The sequence below is a fragment of the Propithecus coquereli genome, unplaced genomic scaffold, assembly GCF_000956105.1.
Source record: "Propithecus coquereli isolate 6110/MARCELLA unplaced genomic scaffold, Pcoq_1.0 Scaffold84, whole genome shotgun sequence".
Classification (NCBI taxonomy): Eukaryota; Metazoa; Chordata; class Mammalia; order Primates; family Indriidae; genus Propithecus; species Propithecus coquereli.
In genome coordinates, this window is record NW_012154618.1 from 1,456,014 (window position 1) to 1,482,657 (window position 26,644).

The window sequence follows — 26,644 nt, forward strand, 5'->3', positions numbered from 1 at the left end:
TTTTAAGAGAGGCATATGTAGCTTACTGTAATTATTCTGTAATTATTCATAGTCTTATGATTTAATGGGTGCATTGAATCTGAAGTTCTCCAATAAAATGCAAAACAAGATAAAATTATTTGAAGAGTTCTATCTTCTACCATCATTAGAAAAATTTGATTTTGTTACAGTATCCAAAGTATTCTACACATGTTGTAGACCCATAATACCAATTTCCAAAGGCCAGTGATCAATTTTAGCGCATTTTAAATGTCCACAACTATTCTGACAATATGTTAATTTTATAAAACAATAAATTGTGTAAGTGGTAATCACTATACTAGAAGACTCACAGAGTATATAAATCATATGCCTAATATCTAAATATTATTCAAAAATTCAAGCTTTTATTAACAAAATGCATTAAACCTGATTGCAAAGAGAAGCAATTACTAAATCAAAAGCTATTACAAAATATCTATAAACTAAAAAGGAAATTGTTTCTGTGATATCAGTCCTCTGAGCATATACAGCAAGGCACTTACTATTATGAATCACTTTGATCTAGTTATCATCCCAAGATTCAGACAAGAGCAAATAATATCTCTGTACAAATAATGAAACTGATAACCAGGTAAGTTAATTGACTTGCCCAAGATAATTCTAATTGTGAATAGGGAAGAGTTCCTCCATACCTCCACAAATTGGAATAACTTTTAAGAAATATCCGCTTTAAGAATTACCATGTGTTACGGACTAAATGTTTGTGTCCCCTCAAAATTCATATATTGAAACCCTAACTCCCCATGTGATGGTAAAAGGCAGCCGGGCTTTGGGGAAGTAATTAGATTTAGATGAGCTAATTAGAGTGGGGTGCTCTTGAAGGGATTAGTGGCCTTATGAAAAGAGACCAGAGGGCTTGCTTGCTCTCTCCAGCTGGCTTCCCTTTCTCCAGCTTGCATGCTTACTCTCTCTCCCTCTTTCTGCCATGTAAGGATAGAGTAAAAAGATAGTCGTCTGCAAGCCGGGAAGATGGCCCTCACCGGAACCCAATCACACTGGCACCCTGATCTCAGACTTTCAGCCTCTAGAATTGTGAGAAATAACTTTATCTGTTGTTTAAGTGATCCAGTCTCGTATTTTGTTACAGCAGCCTAAACTGACTAAAAATGTATGCTCTGAAGAAAATCTATAAACTATGTTAAAGGTGTTGGAAATGCAATACACACTATTTAAAACAAAATAAACAAACAAACAAACAAAAAGAATCCTAAGAAAGATTTAAGGCACTGGTCCTGACCAATTGAAAATGGTAAATATAGAATTAGCTAGATTGAGAGCAGGATGTGTTTATCTTACAATGTCTGGTCAGAGGCAACAAAATAAATGATTGTAAATACTTCAACTTTAGACAGGCAGGCTTATCTAAGGAAGAAATACATACGCCTAGCATAGAATACTCTATGAATTTTGTTGTGGCCCACAATTCAGTCTTTGGTTCCATTTTCTCTCTATGCTCACTTTGCTGTTAATCTCATCTAATCTCATGGTTTTATGTACCATCAGTGGTTTCCAATTTAAGCCAACAACCTCCAAATATATATGTATGTAAATATATATATTTAGAGAGAGAGAGAGAGAGAGAGTGTACAGACCTCTCTCCATCAAACTCCAGACCCATATATCCAAATGCCTCCTCAGTATCTCCCTTTGGATGTCTAAAAGACATCTCAAGCCAGGTACAGTGGCTCATGCCTGTAATTCCAGCACTTTTGGAGGCTGAGGCTTGACCCCAGGAATCAAGACCAGCCTGGGCAATAGCAAGATCCCCTCTCTACAAAAAAATGTAAAAAATTAGCCAGGAGTGGTAGTGCATGCCTATAGTCCCAGCTAATCAGGAGACTGAGGCAAGAAAATTGCTTGAGCTCAGGAGTTGTAGGCTGCAGTGAGCTATGATGATGCCACTGCACTCTGGGCAGCAGAGCCAGACTCTGTCTCAAAAAAAAAAAAAAAAAAGACATCTCAAACTTGACATACCAAAACCAGACTAATCTTTCTCCTAAAAATCTTCGTCATATCAGTTGATAACAACTCCATCTTCCCATTTGCTCCAGCCAAAAGCCTTAAAGTTATCTTTGACTCTTCTCTCATCCCCCACATTCTATCCATCAGCAACTCCTATTAACCCTACTTTAAAATTACATTCAGTATTAAAGCAATTATCCCCACCTTCCACTGCTACCAACCTGTCCACACTACCATTGTCTCTCACCTAGATTATAGCAGTAGTCTCTTAACTATACATTGCTCCCACAGTCTGTTCTCAGATAGAAGCCAATAGGAACCTTACAAAAACTAAGCCAGATCATATGGATCTTTTGCTCAAAACCCTTAAATGCCTCCCCCATTTCATTTAGGGTAAATGTCAAAATCTGTACAATGACATCTAGAAAAAATAATTCTATGCTTCGTATGAAACCAGAAAAGAGCCCCAATAGCCAAAGCAATCTTAAGCAAAAAGAACAAATTGGGAGGCATCACTTTACCACACTTCAAGCTGTATTACAAGGCTATAGTAACCAAAACAGCATGTTACTGGCACAAGAACAGAGACATAGACCAATGAATCAGAACAGAGAACCCAAATATAAAACCATCCTCACATTGCCATCTAATCTTTGACAAAGCAGACAAAAACACTGGGAAGAGAATCCTATTCAATAAATGGAGCTGGGAAAATTGGATAGCCACATGCAGAAGAATGAAACAGGATCTATACCTCTCACCTCTCACAAATATTAATTCATGATGCATAACAGACTTAAACCTAAGGCATGAAACTATAAGAATTCTAGAAGAAGAGGTTGGAAAAACTCTTACAGGTATCAGCCTAGGCAAAGAATTTATGAAGAAGACCACAAAGGCAATCACAGCAACAACAAAAGACAATAAATGGGATCTGATTAAATTGAAAAGCTTCTGCATAGCTAAGGAAATAATCAACAGAGCAAATAGACAACCTACAGAATGAAAGAAAATATTTGCATACTATACATCCAATAAAGGACTAATAACCAGAATCTACAAAGAACTCAAGCAAATCATCAAGAAAACATCAAACAACCCCATTAAAAAGTGGGCAAAAAACATGAACAGAAGCTTTTCAAAAGAAGATAGACTAATGGCCAATAAATATATGAAAAATGCTCAACATCTCAAATCATGAGGGAAATGCAAATCAAAACCAAAAGGAGGTATCACCTAACTCCAGTGAGAATGGCTTTTATCAAAAAATCCCAAAACAACAGATGCTGCTGTGGATGTGGAGAGAAAGGAACACTTATGCACTGTTGGCGGGACTGCAAACTAGTTCAACCTCTATGGAAAGTAGTGTGAAGATACCTCAAAGTCTAAAAATAGATCTATCATTTCATCCAGCAATCCTACTACTGGGTATTTACCCTTAGTGGATTAATAAAATGTGGTATATGTATACCATGGAGTATTACTCACCCATAAAAAAATGGTGAACCAATACCTTTTGTAACAACTTGAATGGAACTGGAGATCATCTTCCTAAGTGAAGTATCACAAGAATGGACAAACAAACACCACATGTATTCCCTATTAAATTAGAACTAAATGATCAACACTCATGTGTACATATGGTAGTAAAATTCAACAGAAATCAAGCAGGTGGGAGGGGGGAGGAGGGATTGAGTAAATTCACACCTAATGGGTACAATGCACACTATATGGGTGATAGACACGCTTATAACTTTGACTCAAACTGTATAAAAGTAATCCATATAACCAAAACTTTTGTACTCCCATAATGTTCTGAAATTTAAAAAAAAACATAAAAAATGACAAATGGAAAAAGAAATAAATAAAAAATGGTTTGAAGACTTTAAACTTTAAAATCTAAATCTAAAATATTTTTTAAAAATGTTTTTGATTGTAGAAACATACTTTGTATTGAGCCTCTATGGGTTCCAAAGTTCCCTAAAAACAAAACCCTGAAAATTGCAAGATTTTCTCTTAGGGAGTGGTTGATTATTAGAAAATTGAAATCTGAATAATAGTAAAGGCAAAAATGTAAAAAAGAAAAAATCCATATAATGGCCTACTAAGCTAAGACTTAGCTGATTTAGCTCCATCCTTCACATATCTCCATCACTCCCAGCACTCCCTGAACTCCATATTCCCAACCATCTCCCTTGCTCTGTAACTTCTCTGAGTTCATATCTGAGTAATCGCCTACTCAGTAATTCAATTCCAGCCACACTGGCCTTTTTGCTGGTCCTCAAGTACACAAAGCATGCTCCTGCCTTATGGTCTTTGCACTGACTGCTCTCTCTGCCTGGAATGTTCTTCCCCTAGATATCTATATGGCTGAACTCCCTCATTTGCTTTAAGTCTTTGTTCAAATATTACTTTCTCAATAAGGCCTAACCATGCCATCATATTTTAAATTGAATCCCCTGATCTATTTATCCTTCTTTCTCTGTTCTATTTTTCCATTGTACTTATCACCTTCAAACATATTATATAATCTATGTTTATCACTTATGGTCTGTCTCTCCCAGCTTGAATGTAAGTTCCACAAGGATCTTTGTCTTCCTTGTTCCATGATTTATCTCAAGTACCTAGAACAGTGCCAAGCACTTAATAGAAGCTCAAAAAAATTGCTATATGAATGAACAAAAATAAATATTAATAAATGAATTTATGAAAAAGGGCTGTAACATATATATTCTCAACACTTCTTTTTAAATAGTTAACTTTTCAAGTAGGTTAGGAATAAAAATTCTTAATTTTACTGGCTCTTACAAAAAAGTCAGGTCTGTTTTTGCTAAGTGGGAAGAATTTAATGGAGTGCATTATCTGACACTTGTCTCTCCGCAAACTTAAGATAGATAAAATAGATATTTAGAATTACGTTTTATATATCAAGTAAATGACATAATTTATTGGAGTACTACTCTTCTAAAACATCTATTAATATAATTGAATGTCCACATATCACTATACTAGCAAACTATTTTTGAATCATTAATTCAACAAAAAATCTACACTCACATTCAATTTTAAAAGATATTAAAATCAATGAATTTATGTTCATGTGTATCTAATATTTTCACACTGCATTTCCACTCACATCCTTCTGATCAAAACTTAGTAATAGCCATACTAGCTGCAAGGGAAGATAAATGTGGTATGTAGCTGGAAGGACTTATGCTGAACTGAAACTCAATGAGTTCCATTACTGAAATGAAAGGAAGAATGAATGCTGGGAGACAGTGGTCTCTGCTATATTTTCCAATAACTACTTTTTCTGCCCAAGTAAGCCAGACTGTTTCTGTTGCTTTCAACCAACAACCCCTCATCATTCAGATTGTTTAAAGTTATATCAAAGAGAGAAACCTGGAACCACTCTGATTAAGGGAGTTAGTGGGGGGAATACCACACCTTGGAGTCAATGTTGAAAATTACTGTTATATTTATAGTCTTTACATATGAACATAAATTCAATCTGTCATGTCTTGATTTTAATGTCTTTTAAAAATTTTTCATCTATCCAATGTTTGGAAGCCATCTTAAGAGATCAATGCTTCTCAAAGTTGCCTTTTTCCCCCATGTGGCTTATTAAAATGTAAACAAACTTTATTAAGTGAAAAATGTCACAGAAGCAACCAAGATGTCCTTCAGTAGGTGAATGGATATACTCTGGTACATCCATACAATGAAATATTATTCAGTGTCAAAGATAAATTAGCTATCGAGCCATGAAAAGACATGGAAGAAACTTAAATGCATATTACCAAGTGAAAGAAGCCAGTCAGAAAAAGCTACATACCTTATGATTCCAACTGTATGACATTTGAGAAAAGACAATACTATGGAGACAGTAAAAAGACCTATGGTAGCCAGGGGTTGGGGGTGGGAAGGATGAATAGGCAGAGCACAGGGGATTTTTAGTTTAGAGAAACTATTCTATATGATACTGTAATAGTGGATACATGTCATGATAAATTTGCACAAACCCACAGAATGTCTAGCACCAAGAGTGAACCCTAAGTAAACTATGACTTTGGTCGATAGTAACATGTCAACGTAGGCTCATCAATACTAACAAACGTGCCACTCTGGCGGGGGATGTTGATAATGAGGGAGGCTGTGCATGTATTGGGACAGGGAATATATGGAAAATCTCTATGCCTTCTGCTCAATTTTGCTGTGAACCTAACATTGCTGTAAAAAAAATGAAGACTATTTTTTTTAAATGTTATAGAATCAGATGACTCCATATGGGTCCCTATACTTTTAGTAATCTATTTAATATCTAATTATCTTTGACAACTAGACATTATGACAAAATTAAACATTATACAATAAATTTGTGTGCTTCTCAAAATGCTGAACCTAGCATTTTCTATATTCTTTACTATTTCAGCTTTCGGTTTTTGTAAGTGCTTTCATTAGGAAAGGGGAACGGTTGGCTTTAATGGTGCCATCTATCCTTAACATATACTCCTACAAAATTTGGAAAAATGTCTCAAATAGTAAAAAGATGAAAGCAGATGGTTAAGAAAGAATTATGGTGTGTGTCTGTAGTCCCAGCTACTGAGGAGGCTGAGGCAGGAGGATCACTTGAGCCCAGGAGTTCAGGTCCAGCATGGTCAACATAGGAAGGTGAAAAAAAAAAAGAAAGAAAGAAAGGAAAGAAGGAAGGAAGGGAGGAAGAGAAGGGGGGAGGGGAGGAGGAGAAGAGAGGAGAGAGGAAAGAAAAAGATAAGAAAGTTGGGGGGTGGGTAGCACCAGAGAACAAAGTGATGGTTGAGCAGAAGTCTTACAGGTACTTCATAGAAAAACTAAAATAAACAAAGACCAGGTGGGACAAGTCTGAGAGAAATGTCAGGAAGGCAACCCAAGACTTAATATAAAGATAGGCTTTTCCTCTGTGTTTACTTAATAAAATCCTAGTTTCTAGAGGGTGATGCTCATTTTTTAAAAATATATACTAGTGTAGAGCCAAACAGAATAAGTAAAGTCAACCAACATCAAAGGATAAAATATAATGGGGGTAACAACAATCTGTTATTCTAAACGAAAGAATCCAGTTCCAAATAACACGTTGTATAAAAATGCCAGATTTTTAATCTCATAAAGATTGCTTCTGCAGCCCTCTTTTTTAAACATCTCTAGGTCTTTGAGTTCCATTCATCCTAGAAGCAAATCTTTCTCTTCTTTATATCTCACTGATTTCTCCCCATTCCACATATATGAAATAAAAACATCATTTTCTCCCTAATGGTTTTCATCACAATCCCACCTACATTTGCCTATGCTTCCTTAAATACACAATCGGGACCAAGTTTGAGGCACAAAATAAGCAACCTGCACATTATTCATCTTAAAAATAGCATACTCTCTCATTTACCAAGCCCTATACCCTAAAAATACTCAGATCAATTCCCTAATTATTAAGAATTGTTAATAGTATAAAAATTTGTCTGATTTATATATATTTTATAATTTATAAAGTATTTTCACATTAGTCTCAATTTAAAATATATGTATATATACAAATATGTGTGTATATTTATAACATACATATTTCTTAGACTATTCATATTACCACTTTACTTTAAAAGTGAACATATTTCACTTTTTCAGTGAAATATTTCCAGTATTTGCTTCCTTATTTCCATTTGCTTATAGACATATTGGATGTAGGAATTCTTATGATATGGGGCATTACCAATGAAAAGAACAAAATGTGAAAAGGCCAATAAACAAAGGCTGGAAAAACAAAATATAATATTTTGAACCAGATCTATATTACAAGACCCCCATAAAATGAAGCATTTCAATGAAGGACTAATAAAATTAAATAAAAAATAGAAAAGGAACAGAGATGTTCATAGAGAATGTTATACAAATGTATTCCTCGTTAGCTTTGAAGACTATTGAAATGAGATGCAGAATAATAGCAGTTGAAGGCTAGTTTGAAAAACACTGTGTCTATGAACAACACTTCTATTTCTTAGGCCTTAACTTAAATATAATATTAATGTACCATTCCTTCCATAGAAAAAGAAGTTATTTAAGTTTCAAGATATAAATTTTTAAAATTATATCTCAAGGCACTTTGGAGGGGAAGAAAAGTCACAAATGATTAAAATAGCCACTTAAAACGTCCCTATAATAACATTTAGAAATTTGTATCTGTTATAATCATACTAGGTAATCAAATTTCAATTTAATGAGAAATCACTGATACTTTGTATAGTCAGCATATCTAATATTTTTAATGAGATAACAGGCATAATTTACACAAAATAATTTCTCTAAATAAGTACTTAGCATACTCAATAACTTTTTTAAAAAATTTCATCTCAAGAATAACGAATACACCTACATGCAGAGCACATTCTTTTTGGTCTTTACTTAAGTCTGAGATGAACTATTGCTATTATTTGCTACACTATATTACAATAACACATGATCATATACCTTTAGTTACCCAATTATTCAAAGTTCCCTCTATCAACAAGATTAATATATTGTCACAAAGGAAGCTCTCAATATGTAAATATAATCAGCAAAAAGTAACTTCTGGGTGGATAGGTATATGGATAATTAGATCCATCTCTTAATTTAATTCCACAATGACAAAATTTATGATTTTATACTCAGATACAACAGTAAGGAAAAACTCTTCGATGTAGTCTCAAGTTAATCTTTGATGATAGGTTTAGAAATTGTTTTAGAAATTCTTTCCAAGGAATCTTACTTTTGCAATGGGCAGTTAAAATACCCTATCTTTTAAATGTTTTTTAAAATAGTCTATGTTCTTTTTAAAACAACCACAAGATGTCAGTCTTTCCTAAGAAATAAGTTAATATACTGCAGTACCTTGAGCATTTCTTTTTGTAACATACCATTTATGTTACCCTTATAAATCAAATTTGACTGTGCCACATGTTAAATCCAGTGAATTCATCAAATTATGGGGGATTCAACAAAGAATTACAGAAGATCATAATGACCATATACCTACAATTCAAAGAGTTTCACATGTAACTTAATTTAATCCTTGAAATAGCATATAGGCAAAATCTTTACCAATTCTATTTGTGAGAAAGCAAATTATTAAGAACTTGATTGTTAATCACAACATTCTAGAAATAAAAGCTAACACATGAGATTTGGGTGTGCAAACTATAACAAAACAAATGAGTACGTAATTTGTATTAATCTATTAGACATATGAATCAACACCGTTTCAAAAGCCATTACATTGTATGTGCTTACCTTGCCAACTATCATTGCAGACACACAATTTTTCTCCTGTTAGATCACAGTAGCCATGATCTGGACTGCCGCAATTGGCTTTACAGTAAGGAATATCACAAGCTTCACCCTTCCAGTATTTATCACATTCACAATATACTTGACTTGGAACAGAGATACTAGTTGTACACTTCCCATGACCAGAGCAATTGTTAGGACAAGAATTGATTCTGTAAAATATAATTCATATGTATTCAAATTTAAGATAATTGAAAAAGAATTTTGGTTGATATTTTTTAAACTTTAAAATTTTTATGTTGTGTCTTATATGTTTATAAATATAACACAATTTCACAATGTGATTTCAATTCTTTATTCTGTACCCTTTTACTCTAAAGCAATTCTGTTAGTATTTATTTGCAATTGGTCTTAGTTTATTCAGAGAATTTACTTTGCTACCAAGACTCCAAACATCTAAGGACTACACACTCAACACCTGCAGGATCTATACAGCTCCAAGCAAAATGCTTTGTACAGACTTAAGTACTCAAATGTTTTGAATATATATTTTACAGAAATAAATTAAATTCATGAATACCAAACTATATGAGAAGTCAAGATACAACTTGGTTGTATAATATTTAAAGAGTATGCTGTCACTATATATTCTTACGTTAGAAAAGGAATGTTTACCACATTTAGCTTTAAGACTCTTTAAGTGATTACATTCTCCTGTATATTTATTCTCCTTTGTGTACATGCTTGTATATCTACTTATATAAATAAATTCTATAATAAATTGCTGATTCAGGATATTTGGAATATCTTATTCTTGATGAAAAACTCTCTGGTTATCAATTTCTACATTCACAAAGAAAAGAAAAAAATTAATGTATACAGTTCCTCTCTGGCCATTCCTGTGAAAGAATCTGAAAGCATCTCTGGCCACCTGACTTCACCCTTGGACTTCTACATAAAAATTTATATAAAGTATCAGACATATCATAAATTCTCAATGAATAGTTTTTCTTATTTTAGAAAAGACAGTGGTATAGCCATTTAACTTATCTCTTAAGCTTCAATTTCCTCAAGTGTAAATGAGAGAAAAACCCACTTGACAGAATTATTGTGAAGGGAATTAAATGACATAATGTATATATAACATCCAGTATAGTCTCTGCAATAGAAAAGGACTATGAAAACTTAGCTCTCATATCCTTCTTCAAATTACAAGTGAAATAACTTAGAGCACGGAAAGGCAGTTTAGGACTCCCTGCAATCCCACATATCTGTTGCTACCAGTCAAGTTACACTAGTTTGTATTGTTTAATTAATCATTTGTCAACAACTAATTTTAAATTTTGTAATTAATTTTCAACCAAACTTAATTTGCTACCATATTGTTCTCAGAGATTATTCTAGGCTTGATAGCATTTTGTGGCATATTAAGATTTTATGTCACTTAAGAAGGGATCATATATACCAACTTGAAATTTAACATACTAGCCTGCTCCTGGTATATAAGACATTTATAAAAATAATAAACTTTTAAGTCAAATTACAAGAATCATTAAAAGACAACCTTTAAAAAATACTCACGAATAGAAAATGTTGAAACCAGTTAGATTATATGCAGCATCGCTAAAAAAATGTAACAGTGCATAGCCAGATGTTGTAACAACTTCAGGCACGGTTTCATTTCCCCTTATTTCAGGGACTATCAAACCACTAAAAGAGAACAAAATTAAACACTGTGTATCAATATACATATGACTATTAACCATATAAAATCTACTCAAAAATATTCTTATCAGGATCATCAATTCATATACATTAGAATGGGCAACTAGAAGGAGAATAAATCTAAAATAAGCTCCTATCCATTTCTCACCCAATTAGTTCTACTACTGCTGCCAATACACTAACATCTACTCTCATGCCACCACACCCCTTTTTTTTCGTGTCACTATTTGGACTGCAATGTCCCATCCCTCCCTTTGGTCCTGCTATCTATCCTATCATAACACTGCAGGGTGGTCTTCTACTTAACTTGTATATAAAACCTCACTTAAAGCCACCTTGCTACTCTTAACAAGTGATTTTATACCTTTACTTTTTCCCATTGGTTGCAAATTCTGACCAAGCCAAAAGGAACACTCCCCTCCAGCTAAGTGATTACAATGACATTCTAGTTAAAGTTATACATTTCCAATATACTGATCTAGGTGTTTTGGGTAATTTAAAAATATGAACTTTTTATGTTTCTTTAAAATTTTGTATAGTTATGCAAATTGCATTAATATATAGCTATTCCAAAATAGAATATTGCTCACTTAAGACCATATGCATACAAGAGAAAACTACCTTGGGGAAAGGAGCGATATAAATGTTCAAAAGCAAGAATTCTAAGTTAATAGTTTTTACTAACTTGTACTTTTTAAGCCTACTTGTTCATGGGTACAATTACTTATCTTCATTTAGTTATATTATTCTACCCTCTATAAATCTGTGAAAACATGCAATAGGAAAACAAAAAGCTGCTAACAAACAAATTATGCAGCTCAAAATAGTCAATTCCTTTAGACAGAGTTAAACTTATGTTTAGGCATCACTAGTCCCAGTTCTCATAATAGATACAGCTAGCCTCAGATCTCTCTGAAACCAATAAAAAGAACAGATTTGCTTGCTTGCTTGTTGTAAGTATTTTAAAAGCAATAAATGAAAGAAGGTTTCCACTTGTTATATAAAACACCAGGAAATTTGTACCAATGACATCAACTAGTAAAATGACAAAATATATTTTTTAAAAAATCATCTTGAAGGTCCTGGAGAGCTAACAAGATGATATGCCCAGACATTGATGGCATTTCCTATCTGGGCATTTGCTGACTTCAAAGTTGGAAGTGAGATTTGAAGGGCTAAGAAACTGAATGGTACTTTCAAGGGTTTTACAGAGCTAGGGAAACAAAAACAAACCAGGACCCTCACTTTGAACTGGGACCCCAATAACTAGAAGTAAAAGTGAACTACTGAAAGTCAGGACCCTCCAAAGGATTGCAGTGAAGCTTAGGTATGAACCACCTCAATACCTGAGTTTAGATTGAGCTGACTATAGACTGCTACTCTCTGCAGGAATATAAAATCGTTTTAGGCCTCAAAGTACTACTACATATGATACTCCAAACGTGAAGTCCAGCACACAGTTGTTGAGACACAGTAAAAAAAATAATACTTCTTCATTCCAATCTATTATCTACATCCTAAAAAGTCTTGCCTACAGAATAAAAGTCCAATTTCTTTAATGTGGTGTACAAGGAAGCAATATTACAGTGAATAAGGGATTAGAGTCTAGAATTACATAACCTGGACTCATATTCTGACTTAACAGCTAGGTGACTTTGGGCCACTCACAGAATTTCTCTGTGCCTCGATTCTCCATTTATAGAATGGCAATAATAGTACCTAAAGGATTATTGTGAGGATTAAATGAATTACTGCATATAAAGAACTCTTGCACATTGCCTGGCACAAAATGAGCATGCAGTAGATTTACTGATTGCTATTTATTAGGTAATCTGGTTCCTATGTATCCCTTCACATTTCCTGTGATCAAGTTATTCAAAACTTCTTACTATTGTCTTAAAATATAATGTTCTTTAATGTTTCTATACCTTTACACATATGTTTTTCTCTATCTAGAATGCCCTATCTGGCCCCCATACTTTGCCTACCATTCTTGTAATCATGATGAAACTTACCATGAAGGATTAAGTTATTTCTTTTAAAATTTCATAGTACTCTTTCAAAACCTAATCATAACACTTATGCTGTGTGAAAAATCTGTGTCCATGTCCTACTTTGTATTAAATTTGTCTGGCTTTTGTCCCTAGTTCTTAGAATATAACCAATAAATCCTTGGAATCTCTCCAGGGATAGGAATATCTTTGTTACTTATGAGAGTTTATGCCAGTGAGGTGAGTCATGGTGGGCCACTAGATCATTTAGCTGAAGAGATGATTTGGGAGTCACTGCAATGGCCTATATGCCTCATTCCTTACTCCAGGTTTATGATAATCTCTGGAATTCAGTAAGTTATCAAATGTTTATTGAGTAATAAATACTTATACGACTGAAATAATTCAAATATATTTAGATTCTGAATTCTTAGCAAGGTGAAGTACATAGGTTTTTAAATTAGGAGACTGAGGGTCAAGTCCTAATCCTGGCTCTACCATCTATTAAAAATAAATAGTTTCTCTGAGTCCCAACTTTCTCAACTGTAAAATGAGGATAATAGTATTTCCCCTACAAGATATTTGTGAGGATTAGATAACATTTAAATTGTCTAGCACAGTGCCTAACATCAAGCGGATATTCAATAAACATGAGTTTTCTGTCTCCCTCAGGATCACTAACAGGAACACTTGCTAATGAAAATTCACTAGTTCCATCTTCACAGCCATGTACTAAATCCCATCCTGCTAATTATCTTCCTTTAGCAACAGGAAAGGATTGGTAAGAATGTTAATGGATCAGTATTTATTATAATACAAAGTCATTAGAACTACCGGAAAAACAAATGAAAAGGCATACATCTAAATGATGGTCAGTCAATAATGTCATAAAAATAAAGATAGCAAAGTCATGTTTAAAGATAAATGTTTGAACCCAGGATCTTATCTAATTGTAACAATATTGTAATTATCTTACAACATAATTATTCACAAAGCTCCACTCTATTTTCTATCTATTGTCCTGAGATGAAGGGCTATTTGTGGCTATAATTTTTGTAATGTTCAAACGACTCAAAAATGAAATTCTAAAAGTATTTTAAGTAATAGCAATATCCTAAGGATTCACTTTGAAATAGTCATTCAAAAATACAACTCCTTACACATTTGTCAAAAAAAAAATAGTTCACATTCCTGATAAAATGGAAGATTTGCAACATGAATAGTAAAAATAAAAATTGCAATAAAAAATTTTGAGGGGAACAATAAGTCTTTATACTTAAATTTTCAACCATGATACAACATATAAGAAATATCATGCAAATAGCAAAAGTAAAGAATAATGTAATGAGTAATTGGTCAACAATCATGTTAGTTAGTTATACAAAATCTATACTACGTGTACATAATTTTTTCTATGTCTAATAAATTTTCTCCTATTCATAAAACTTTTATAATAATCTGTTACACAGATACATAGAAAAGATTTTTAAGCTGACATTTAAAATGCTATAATTTCAAAAATTAATAATAGTCTGACTACTTAACTACTAACAATGAAATATTTTGAAGCAAACAAAATTCCCACATTTTGAGAATGGGAAGAAATTCCATCTTTATTAACCATTACACAAAGCACAACTTAACTCTTTTATGCAGAATTTAAAATTTCATCATTTCACTAAAATAAAAAGACAACTATTTAAAAATATAAATTTGTGTATTTGTGGTCATCTAGAACTCACCCTAATCTATCCAAATGGATCATTCTGAAAACATATTCAAGCCACTTTAAAGGAATAAACTAAATACAGTGAGAATAAAGAATGTTTATAAAGAAATATATATTTCCAATAGAGTATAGTACTTACCTCTGCTAAATCAATATTTACATAATGATATACACACTTAAATTGGCAGTCACAGCAAACAACATAGCATTGTAATCATTTTTGAAATTTAACCATCAATATCTACACTAAATTTATTTTGGAGTACATATCAATACATTTAAAATTAATAAATTATACATAGTTACCTTTCTAAAACTGATTAAACATAATTACTCACCTAAGTACAGCTATTAAAGGTGCATAAATTGAATCTCCATCATAAACATACATATGATCCCAGCTACATTCTGTAGCAAAATGATTGAATCTTAATCTTAACACTGCATTTGGACTGGAAAAAATATTAAAATATTTTTAAATTAATATATAATATACAAAGCACAGTATGAAGAAATTTTAGGTAAAGTGTCTCATTAAAAATACGTTTACAGATAATTTTGTTATAACTCCTTAAATCACCAGAGTAAAAGATTGATAAACCATATCTGATTTGTAAAAATGAGATAAAACTTTCAAAATCTATTAACAGGTCATATATATGTATCATTATTTTCTAAAATTTAGTCAACAGAAAATGTTCCATGTCTTAAGGTAGAATTTACATAGATTATATACATCACTGAAACCTTAATTGAACTTTACACTCAAAATGGGTACATTTTGTTGTATACAAATTGTACTTAAAAATCATAAAATGGTTCAAAAAGAATTCATATCAATTCATTTATGATCCACTCATGATATGTTTAAATTAATTCAGTTTCAAGCCCTACTTACTAAAAAGTACCTCTAAATGAATAATTAACTCCCTCTTCTACAAAATGTTCTTTTAAAAATAACCTTAGAATTAAAATGCTGAATAGTATGAATTAATAGCATAACACAGCATGAAATATTTTTATACTTTCTATGGAATCTTCAAATTCCATAACAAGATGTGTAAAACAAGCAAAAAATGCCTACTCAATACCATAGTAATATAACTCAAAAACAAAATATGTAAAAATTAACTATTATCACAAGCAAAAGGGTACTGTAATTTATATTAAATGTGATGTCTAACAGTTGTAAATCCCATGTAAAAATGACAATGTTTTCTAATAATAAACAACTATACAACTATAAAGTCATTATACTTTAATGCTTTAACATTAACATGATCACCTTTACCATTTCAGAATAAAATAAATTAATTCAACCCAAAGCGTATACTTACTAGCCTTCAATTAGCCATGTACATTTAGTTTTATACTTATAGTTAATTGGGCCATCTGTTAAATATCCAGAAGGTTCTGTTAACCTAGAAAACAAAATCATGAAAATAATTACCTTAAAGTAACTTTAAGAAATACAGTAGCATAAGAAAATTTAAAAGTCATTAAGAAAAAGTAATGGGACATAGCAATTGCCAAAAAGAGAATTTATTTACAACTTACGAAAATTTCAAATTGCTATATTTTTATCTACATCTCAAAGGATATTTATTTTGGATTTCTTTAAACCTCGATATATCATGGCCATTTCAATTTACGCAGTAGAAAAAGACACTGAAAGATTGAACATTGTACTGATGGGTTCAGTGTTGATGCAAAATAGATTAAGTTAAACATCATCTGCACAAAAATTAGGCTGAGGCAAAAGAAAGAAGATTGAATGCACTTTGGAAGATGCAGATCTATGGAATAGAGAAGCAGTATATGTATGTCCTACTTTGGGGAGTCACCTTGCTAGCTATATTCGATTTGCATGCACCAGGATTGCTAAGGTAGCTGTCACCAGACTTTACAGAGTTCTGCTACCTGTATTTATTATCATTTTCTCTTATCTATTTTATATCTAGTCTAAGAACTTAATCAATATTTAAAATAGGGTAAATCAAAAGGCTTTATGTCTTCTATTTTATACATAAAAAAGGAAAAGATAATTAGAAAAACTTCAGATTTTCAGAATTTAAAAATATTTAAAACAAAAATCTCAGTTCTACATCATTTTGTTCTCCTTACCTCCAGCTCAATTATTTTACCAACAAAAGACTATATTTTAAATAATTATCTTCCCACTCAGCATTTATATACTGTATTTATATATGCATATGCATGTCACAGACAATTGGTCTTTATGTATTCACATAAACATACACACACACACACACACACACACTCATAGATATCAGGATCATTAACTACTTTTAGATAAAATTAAATTTTCCTCATAGTATAGAGCCTTAAAAACATTAGGAGAAAAAATATTTCATTTACCTAAATCAGGGTTGACAGAAAGGTCAGTCAATGTCATATGCAACATGTTCATAATCCTGGAAAATTACTTTGGGTAATAAAGGGACTAATTCATGCTCAAAAAAACTTTTGGAAGAGGAGCGGAGTCAAGATGGCCAATTAGCAACATTGCTTTTCAGATTGTCCGTGCGAGAAGAGAGAATATTGGACTGAGGAAAGTGGAGAGCAGTTATAGCTCAGGTGTGGATCACAGGGAGAGACAACAGAGATGTCTGGAGACCCAACCAAGAAAAACTACAAAGCTGAGAAAGAAGATAGAGAAGAGAAGGCAGCAGTGCAGGCCAAACCCAGAGAGGCTGGAGCCCAGTGAAAGGGTAAGAGGGGCTTCCCCTGCCCCACATAGGTGCCTTCAGTGAGCATCGGGACATAAAACATTTTGGAGGCCTTCTACCTTCCATGAGCCCAGGCACAGCGGCTAAATAGGAAAAATGAGGTAAACCAGCGATCCACAGGAGTTCAGTTGTTCAAAAGGGACACTTTTGCCGGGCGCGGTGGCTCACGCCTGTAATCCTAGCTCTCTGGGAGGCCGAGGTGGGCGGATTGTTTGAGCTCAGGAGTTCGAGACCAGCCTGAGCAAGAGCGAGACCCCGTCTCTACTAAAAATAGAAAGAAATTAATTGGACAACTAAAAATATATAGAAAAAAATTAGCCAGGCATGGTGGTGCATGCCTGTAGTCCCAGCTACTCAGGAGGCTGAGGCAGGAGGATCGCTTGAGCCCAGGAGTTTGAGGTTGCTGTGAGCTAGGCTGACGCCACGGCACTCTAGCCCGGGCAACACAGTGAGACTCTGTCTCAAAAAAAAAAAAAAAAAGGGACACTTTTCAGCATAGTGTCATGACAGATGGGAGTGCTGGCTATCTTACACCTAGACACTTCCTCCTCTGGACCCCCTCCAATCTTGGCACTAGAAAGAGTAATTTTAGCTGGTAGCTATGGCCCCTCCTCACCCCTCTCCCCCACACTGCAACCTCAAGAACATCCTGAACCAAGTAGCACACGAACAAGCTGCATCTCCACAACAGATGCGTATTCCCAGCCAAGCCCACCACTGAGAGCAGGGCCGCCACAATTTGCAAGTTTGCTGCCCACAGTATGTGTCTCAGGATGGTACACTGGCAGCTTGGACAGGCAGACCAGAACTGGTCCCCCCACCCCCAGACATGATAGCAGTGCAGGGAGATGCAGGAGAGAGATCTCGGTCTGGGACACGGGGGTGAGGAAACCCTAACAGACATAACGAACGGGAGAGTGTGGAGGGGCACTGAGGAAGGGGGATCTGTGAGAGTGCCCACCCACCACCCACGCTGGAGAACCACAATATTGGATAGGGGTGCGGTACTTGGGGTGAATTAGCATAGCCCCTGGTTCCCATGACAACCGAAAGCCTTGGGCATGCCACCTGAATAGGAGCAGTGGCCCCTGCCCCTACTCATTACAATAGGGAGTGCAGCTGTAACTGCCTCCATAAGCGAGAAAACATTTTTTATAGTTTTTTTTTTCTTGTAGTTCACTTATGTTTCAAGGTCCCAGGCCAGTAAGATTTGCTGACCAACACTTTGTAACTTTGTTACATTGATGCATTCATTCCCTTTTGAGTTTCTTTCCCAGAAACAGCGGAGCCTCCTTGCAGTCAGGAGATAACTACAAAGCCTTACCCCACCTATTTATCCGAAGAAGACAAGTGATACTCCACCACAGATCATGCCCAACAATCCACTGAGCCTGCACACGAGCTGAAAGAATGACCAATATTAACTCCTAATCCCCACCCTAGGAGGGGCTTATCCACCATTTTTTGATCACAGGACGTACGCACTAACATGATTTCTCACTGCACTTTGTGCCCTGCACTTCACCCCAAACATGTAATGATGCTCGCTCCCCTAATACATTATTCATTTCACCTCCAGAAAAACCCCAGACCCTGTTGATCAAGGAGGCAGATTTGAAGTAGTCCATAACTCCCACCTCCCGATAGACATGTCCACTGAAATAAATCCTTTCTCCCTTGGCAATACTCGTTGTCTCAGTAATTGGCTTTCTGTGCAGAAAGCAACAGTGAACCCCAATTGTGGGTTCGTTAACACACACCTGAGCCAAGAAACTCATGAGCGGCCACTACTCCCAGGCAGGAGAATGGCCCTGGCAGAAGCCCCTGCAGACAGACAAGCCTACCTCTCTCCACTTGGGGTCTTGTGGTGGAACAGGCATGCACAATTGGGGATCCCCGCCAGCATCCCACAAGATGCACACAAGTGTGTCAGATACACAGAATGAGGGGCAGTTCAAGAGCTGATCTCGGGCAGTGAGGGAACTCACGCGAATTGATCTGATGGGAGAGTGCTGTGGAGATACAGGGAGAAAATAGGGTGCCCACCCCACCTAACCCCACAGAGAAACTGTGCTAGTGGACAAGAGTGAGAAGAGCCTGGACCAAAGCCTTAGCTCTCAAGCAATTAGGCCCCTCGCTTAGGAACAGCCTACCCGGCTTGGAAAGATTGCCCTGAACTTCATATCAGCGGCTCCCCCAGTGGCTGGATAAGCAACCTCTGAGATCCACCAAGGCTTTGCAAAGCCTTTCTGGCTCCTGGAATCCAGCTATGATTTGTCTTGCTCCTCCCCCCATCTCAGAGGGAGTAGAGATCAAGCAAACCCCAGGGAGCTACAAGGTCCCTTCTAAAGCTTGGAGCATTCATATGCCCCACCTGGGGGACCAGAGCTAACCATGGGCACAAGAGACAATCTCAGCAGCTGGCTCTTCTATACAACCATCAATCAATGACAGGAAGAACAACGCCATAGCTAAACATGTTTAGCAGTTGTGGTATCTGGGCTCTGACTTTTAACTTTTGGGTGATTTTACACTGCCGGGTGTCTATTGTTCTGATCCTTGTATAATGTGGTTCTGTTTACTTCCTGCAGGCCAGGTCTGGTCTTGACAGATTCCCTCAGTGTTTACTTGTCTGAGAAAGTCTTTATTTCTCCCTCATAAGAAACTTAGTTTTACAGGATACAGAATTCTAGGCTGGCTATTACTCTGTTTGAGGAGACTAAGAATAGGGCCCCAGTCCCTTCTGTCTTGTAAGGTCTCAGTTGAGAAGTCTACAGTTAGTCAGATGGGTTTTCCTTTGTAAGTTACCTGATGCTTTTGCCTTACAGCTCGTAAGGGTGCCTCTTTCATGTTTACTTTGGCCAGTCTGATGACTGGGTATCATGGTGATTGCTTCTTCACAATGAATCTCCCAGGAGTCCTTTGGGCTTCTTATACCTGGATATCTAGATTTTTAGCAAGGCTAGGGAAATTTTCCTCCATTATTGCCTCAAATAGGTTTTCCAACTCTTTTGTATTTTCTTCTTTGCCCTCAGAGATACCTGTGATTGTTATGTGAGGCCTCTTTACATAATCTCATATGTCTTGTAGGTTTTGTTCGTTCCTCTTATTTCTTATTCAACAGAGCAATAAAGTTCTACTCCATAGGATGAACAGAAATCCACCCCATCTATCAATTCTTTCAATAAATGTGAATGGCTTGAACTCCCCACTCGATAGACACAGGCTGGCTGAATGAATAAAAAAATACAAGCCAAGTATCTGCTGTCTCCAGGAAACACATCTAACCCACAAGGACTCATTCAGACTCAAGGTGAAGGGATGGAAAACAATATTCCATGCAAATGGAAACCAAAAGAAATCTGAGGTACCCAGTCTCATACAGACTTCAAACTAGCAAAAGACAACTTAAAAAGCTAAAGATTTTAAAAGCATCTTATAAGTAACACAATGACAAAATCTACCAAGCCAAGATCCAGAAATTGCAAATTCTTTAAGAGGAGCAAGGCATTCAGAACTGCTTTTGCCCTGGAGAGATTTGCCTATTTAAAGGAGACTTCAAAAAGGCTGAGAGTGCAATTCAGCAACCTCAAGGAAGGATGGGGGTCAAAAGTTGGAGGCAATGGCCCTCAAGATGTAGGGGCTCAAATAAACAACATAGCATTTTGACTTGAGACACAATGCTTGCCATTAGGGTAAGAATATACCAGAAGTAAACCAGCTCGTACCTAGACTATAGCCTAGCTACGAGTCATCCGGGCAGCAGAAAACACTGTAAGACTTAAAATAGGCTTATGGTGGTGCTAGAACTGCTAGTATGCCAAGTCTCTAAACAAAAGATATATGATATTCTCTAAAGAAAGTTAATGTTATCCTAGGCCTCAAATTATTTCTATCAATAATTTTTAAATAAAGTATCTAGCATAATCAAAGATAACTAGGCATATGAAAATACAGCAAAATAAGAAGCAACAACAGGAACAGACTCAAAGATATTCCAATTACTGGTATTATCAGATGCACACTATAAAAGGCATATGATTACTAAGTTCAAGAAGACAAAAGACAAGACTTATGGCAGTTAATTGAAAACTATAAAAAGTAACTGCAAATTTGGAAAAAATAATGGAAAATCTAGTACTGAAAACTACCATAATCAAAAGTAATAATTCAATGAAAAAGTTTAACAACACATTAAATACAGATGAAAAAAAGGATCAGTGATCAAGTAGATAGGTCTATAGAAAATATCCATACTAATAGCAGAATGACTGAGGAATCAGTCCTTTCTGTTTGGGTCAGGTCACTCCACTGGGTAAAACTCTAATTAGCTGAGATTCTAGCTGAAGGCAGGGAAAAATATGGAATGGATAGTAGAACAACAAAACCACAGATGTCAATTATGGTCTTGTAACCAATTACAGAAATAAGGATCATAATACCTTTGCATAGTTTCAATTTGCTTGTTTTATTTATATATATATATATATCCCTTCACATTTTTATTTTATAAAATAAAACAAGTTGCTAGAAGTGAATTTTATGATTTAGTCTTTAGATAACTAAATATTCAATGTGACTATGACTCAATATGAAGAGTAATTAACATAGCCAATGATGGATATAATGACTGTTGGGACTGTATGTTTCCTCATTTTGGGGAAAAGGTAAGAATTTCACTTGTAAGATATCTGTCTTCTTAGGTAGAAATATAGCATTGTTTGGTTGTTGTTGGGGAACTCAAATATGTTTATAAGAATGCTTATAGAAGCTGAATCATCAAAGGGTGGACTGTGCCAGTTATCCATCTGTTGCCCCTCACCTCCAGATTCACCCTATTTGCCCTACTCTGTGAAAACAGATATGGGCCCTTTAAATTTGTTTTACATTTTTTTTCCCCCAGATGGCAAGATGTTAAGCTGGCATGCTTTGTCAGTAGAGTGTACTGGAGAGACTGCAGGAAAAAAGGTTTTTGCTTCTTGGTTCCAGTGTGCTCAACAAGCTCCTGCAGCTTGTGTGGCTTCTCTACCACTGGACTCCTATAGTCTATGGTGGCCAGCAGCTCTCAGCCACCAACAGCTTCCCCCAGCATCTCCCCTCAGGCAATTTTGTACCAGAGTGCCTACAATGAGACACCTCCCCATGACATCTTTCCTCAACATCCTACAGGTGGTTTTATGGCAAACTCCAGAGAGGCCAGTTGTTGAGCAAGTTCTACCAGTGCAGCCCAAAGGCAACTTTTCTGCCATTCATTAAGCCAAAGCCATGCCCTCCTAGCAAAGTCTGGGTCTCAGGCCAGGAGGAGGAGGCCACTCTTATTTAGGTACTCCATTTCAGTCTTAAGTATGGTATATCTATATATCATTATATCTACTATTTCAGTGTTCTTCGGAGTACTCTTTATTTCTTACTAGCCAATCTCTCATTACTCCAGTCCCTGTTATAGTTAATACTTCCTTACGTTAAACTTTTCATGTTAAAATTACAATTCTCTTTCCTAATTGAACTAAGACCGATACACTAATAATAAGGATATGCAAAATAAAATCACAATAATAAACCACTTTACACTCAACAGAATGGCTAAAATTAAAAATATTGATATTACCAAATATTGGCAAGGATATAGAGAAAAAGAATTCTCATAGGAATAAATCAGTACAACTACTATACTTTAGAAAATAATCTGGCATTATCTTGCATAGTTCAAAATAGATATATCTATTTTTTTTTAAGAGACTGTGTCTCATTATGTTGCCCAGCTAGAGTGCAGTAGCTATTCCCAATATGATCATAGGTCACTGCAATCCTGGAACTCCTGGCCTTAAGGGATCCGCTTGCCTCAGCCTCCCAAGTAGCTGAGCCACTGCATCAGCTAAAAACAGACATAGCCTACTTGTAGTAGGGGGAGGGTATCAGTGCTATACCCATATCCTCTGAGACCCCTTTACCATTTCCATACATTCCAGTCTGACTTCCTAAGACCACACCTGTTTCTTTGTTGAAGGGTTCCCTCTTCTGACTGCTAGAACCTACTTTGTACATGTGGTAGGCTGAAAAGTGCCTCTGAATCAATATCCTTCTAGGGACAGCCCTTAACCAATAAATGGTTTGGTTCAAGGAGTATATTAATAAATACGCTTCAGCTTCCTTACCTCATTGCTGGGATAATACTGAAGTGCATTTTCCCCAGCACTTTCTGTGGGATTAAGCTCTAATCACCCACTGTGGTGCCTGACTTGATACCAGATCTCCTATTGGCTTCCTTCTCTTCTCTATACCACTCTTCTGTCAATGTCCCTCCATCTCCCAAATATATTACATGTGCTCAATTCTTGTCTCAGGATCTGCTTCTGGGTAGTGGAGGGAAGAGTGACCAAACTTAAACAGTTAGTATTAGGAAGTATATCTTCAGTTTGGGATTACAGGGTTGGATCATTTATTGGCCATATGGCAACAAGGGCCACACTGAGGGTGGTAGATTGTGTGGTAATAACCTATAGCATGCTATAGTATCACAATCACTAAGATTTTCACTTGTAGTAAATTGAGATGGGATACCAGTGAAAGGATATGCACTCACTTTAATACGATAGGCTTATGCAATATCCCTCCTAATATCCGAGAAATATAGTAGCAAGGGTAAATATTAGGACTATGGAATTACTATTTGATTGCTGTTAAAAGCCATTGGGTGCTGAAGGAAGAAAATTTTAGACTCAATTGAACCAATTTTACATATAGCATGAAAGACAGAGGCTTCTCCAACATTTAAAGAGACTGATCTCCTGCAGCCAGAGGGTAGGTCAAACTGAAAAACAGGCTGAGGACCAGATCGCCAGAGGAGCAAAATAACAGAAAAGGTTTAATTCACAGCTCTGGCAAAACTCCAGCGCTAAAGATAGTGCCCCCAAAAGAAAGTGGAATCTTCATACCAGAGAGAGCACCATCTGGTTAGATGTACTTCAGAACCTTAAACCCTCAGATCTTTTTGAACCTTCTGGGCCTGCAAATGTCTTTCAAAAGCCAGGGTTGACAATGAGAAAAATGAATTCCAACCCTCTTTAAATGACTACTTGGTCTTTAGCCATAGCAACAAGTAACACCAGAACTGAATTAAACCAATTTAAACAATTAGTGACAACTGGCTATAGTAATCATGCTTCTAAAAGCCATGCTAGTTGCAGCCCCATGTACAGTGACCACACAAAAATATAAATTAAAAATCCCCAAATGTTTGGGAATTAAGCAACAGACTTCTAAGTCACAAAGACAATTAGGAAATAAAATATTGAATAATACTAAAACCACAACATATCAAAATTTGTGAGATGCAGCTAAACCAATATTTAGAAAAATTTAGCTCTAAATGTTAATACTAGAAAAGTAAAAATCAATGATCTAAGACAGCTCAAAAAGCTAGAAAAGAACAGCAAATTAAACCAAAACAACATGAGGAAGGCAATAATAAAGAACAGAAATATCTGAAATAGAAAACAGTAATACAATAAAGAAAATCAATACAACCAAAAGTTGATTTATGAAGAATCATAAAATTAATAAACCCGTAGCAAAACTGATCGAGACAAAAAGAAAAAAACATTAATTATCATTATCAAGAGGTGATGTAAAGGAACAGTTATGCCTCCCCACATAAGCTAAACAACAGGAGTATCAAAAATTACACAGCCTGCCTATTCGTTCAACTACAGCGGCACAATTATCCAGACTTAAAAGGGAAGTACTCACCACAATCCCTGAATTCCTTCCCTACCTTCATTCCTCAACCCTAGCACTAAACATCCTACCAAGAGCCTAACCTTTCCCTCAACTTCCTACAAACAGGTTTCGTCCTTGCCAATTACATTCTACTGGAAACATGGGAGGATGCCACCAACCAGAGTAAAAGTAATGGAAAATCCCTTATCACCACCAAAAGATAAGCGTAAGGGGGGAAGGCTCCTGCCAATTCTATGATATGGAAAGAACAACTCTTTTGTCATTTCCCGACCTCTTCTTAAACTCCAAGAACCTTCACCTCCATGCCACTTGAGCAAAGCATTCCCATTACACACTTTGAACCTCTTCACAATCTAGAATTAATCTCTAAAATTCAAAAGTATTACACTTCAAGACCATGCTTTGACCACAAACACCAAAATTTATTCATTCACTTCTTACTCCTAATACCCTTGTATTCCAATTGTGTGGAAATCCAGTAGGATATAATTCAACTACCTAAAAAAGTAAAATAGTTTTCTTACATAACTACTATTTCTAATGTCATTACTACAATGTATTCTGTTTCAATTTTTCTTTAATTTTTTATCACTCCTTTTCTTGAATTGAGAGCCATATTGACATATTAATCTAGATCAGCATTCCATAAACTACTGGCCTACTGTCTGTTTGTGTAAATGAAGTTTTACTGGAACACAGCTACACTTGTTTGTTTAAATATTATCTAAGATTGCTAACATGCTACAAGGACAGAGTTGAGTACTGGCAACAGACCATCTGGCCAGCAAAGCCTAAAATATCTTCTATCTGGTCCTTTACAGAAAAAGTTTGCCAATCCCTTGTGTAGATGCCTGTCACATGCCCATATGCCTTGCCAATGTCTCATTCTAGCTGAAACTGCCCAATCCAGAGTCCTTAATTAAATAAGCATGCTGGGCTGTTTATAACAAATGGGCGGCCACTACTAAATGCAGAAAAACTAGCACAAACATTAAACAGAAATAAAATTAAATCAATTGGATGCTGTTCTCTATCCTGGCTATGAACATAAAATTTATTTAATACATTATAAAAATAAGAAAAATGTAACTGTTTTAATATTACAAAGTCTCTGAAATAAATCCTGTTTATCACAGAATATGGATTTAGTGCTGCCATAACCGCTCTTCAAGGAATAGTCAGATCCACTCAAGGATAGTCTTTGTGCAGTGTAGCTTTCATAAGCCATCCTTACATGAAGTCTTATTTAAAACAGGTTTTCTAGTTAAAATACTATTTAACAGTTTATTAATTCCTTTTTATTTTTTACTTTCATTTTTATTGATAAATAGTAATTATATATATGTATGGGGTAAAATGTGATGCATTGATATATGTATACATTGTGGATTGAGAAAAATCAGGCTAATTAA

The 26,644-nt window shown here is 35.4% G+C and overlaps 1 protein-coding gene across 1 annotated transcript in view; it reads right to left on the reverse strand.

Moving 5' to 3' along the window:
• The window catches only part of ATRNL1 (attractin-like 1), a 739,312-nt gene that overhangs the window by 695,862 nt on the left and 16,806 nt on the right, over window positions 1-26,644 (reverse strand). Inside the window, exons 2-5 of the mRNA XM_012663875.1 lie at window positions 16,080-16,163; window positions 15,081-15,194; window positions 10,879-11,007; window positions 9,301-9,509 (exon numbers count right to left, since the gene is read on the reverse strand). Coding sequence (XP_012519329.1) covers window positions 9,301-9,509; window positions 10,879-11,007; window positions 15,081-15,194; window positions 16,080-16,163 — 536 coding nt within the window. The remainder of the gene's footprint in view (window positions 1-9,300; window positions 9,510-10,878; window positions 11,008-15,080; window positions 15,195-16,079; window positions 16,164-26,644) is intronic.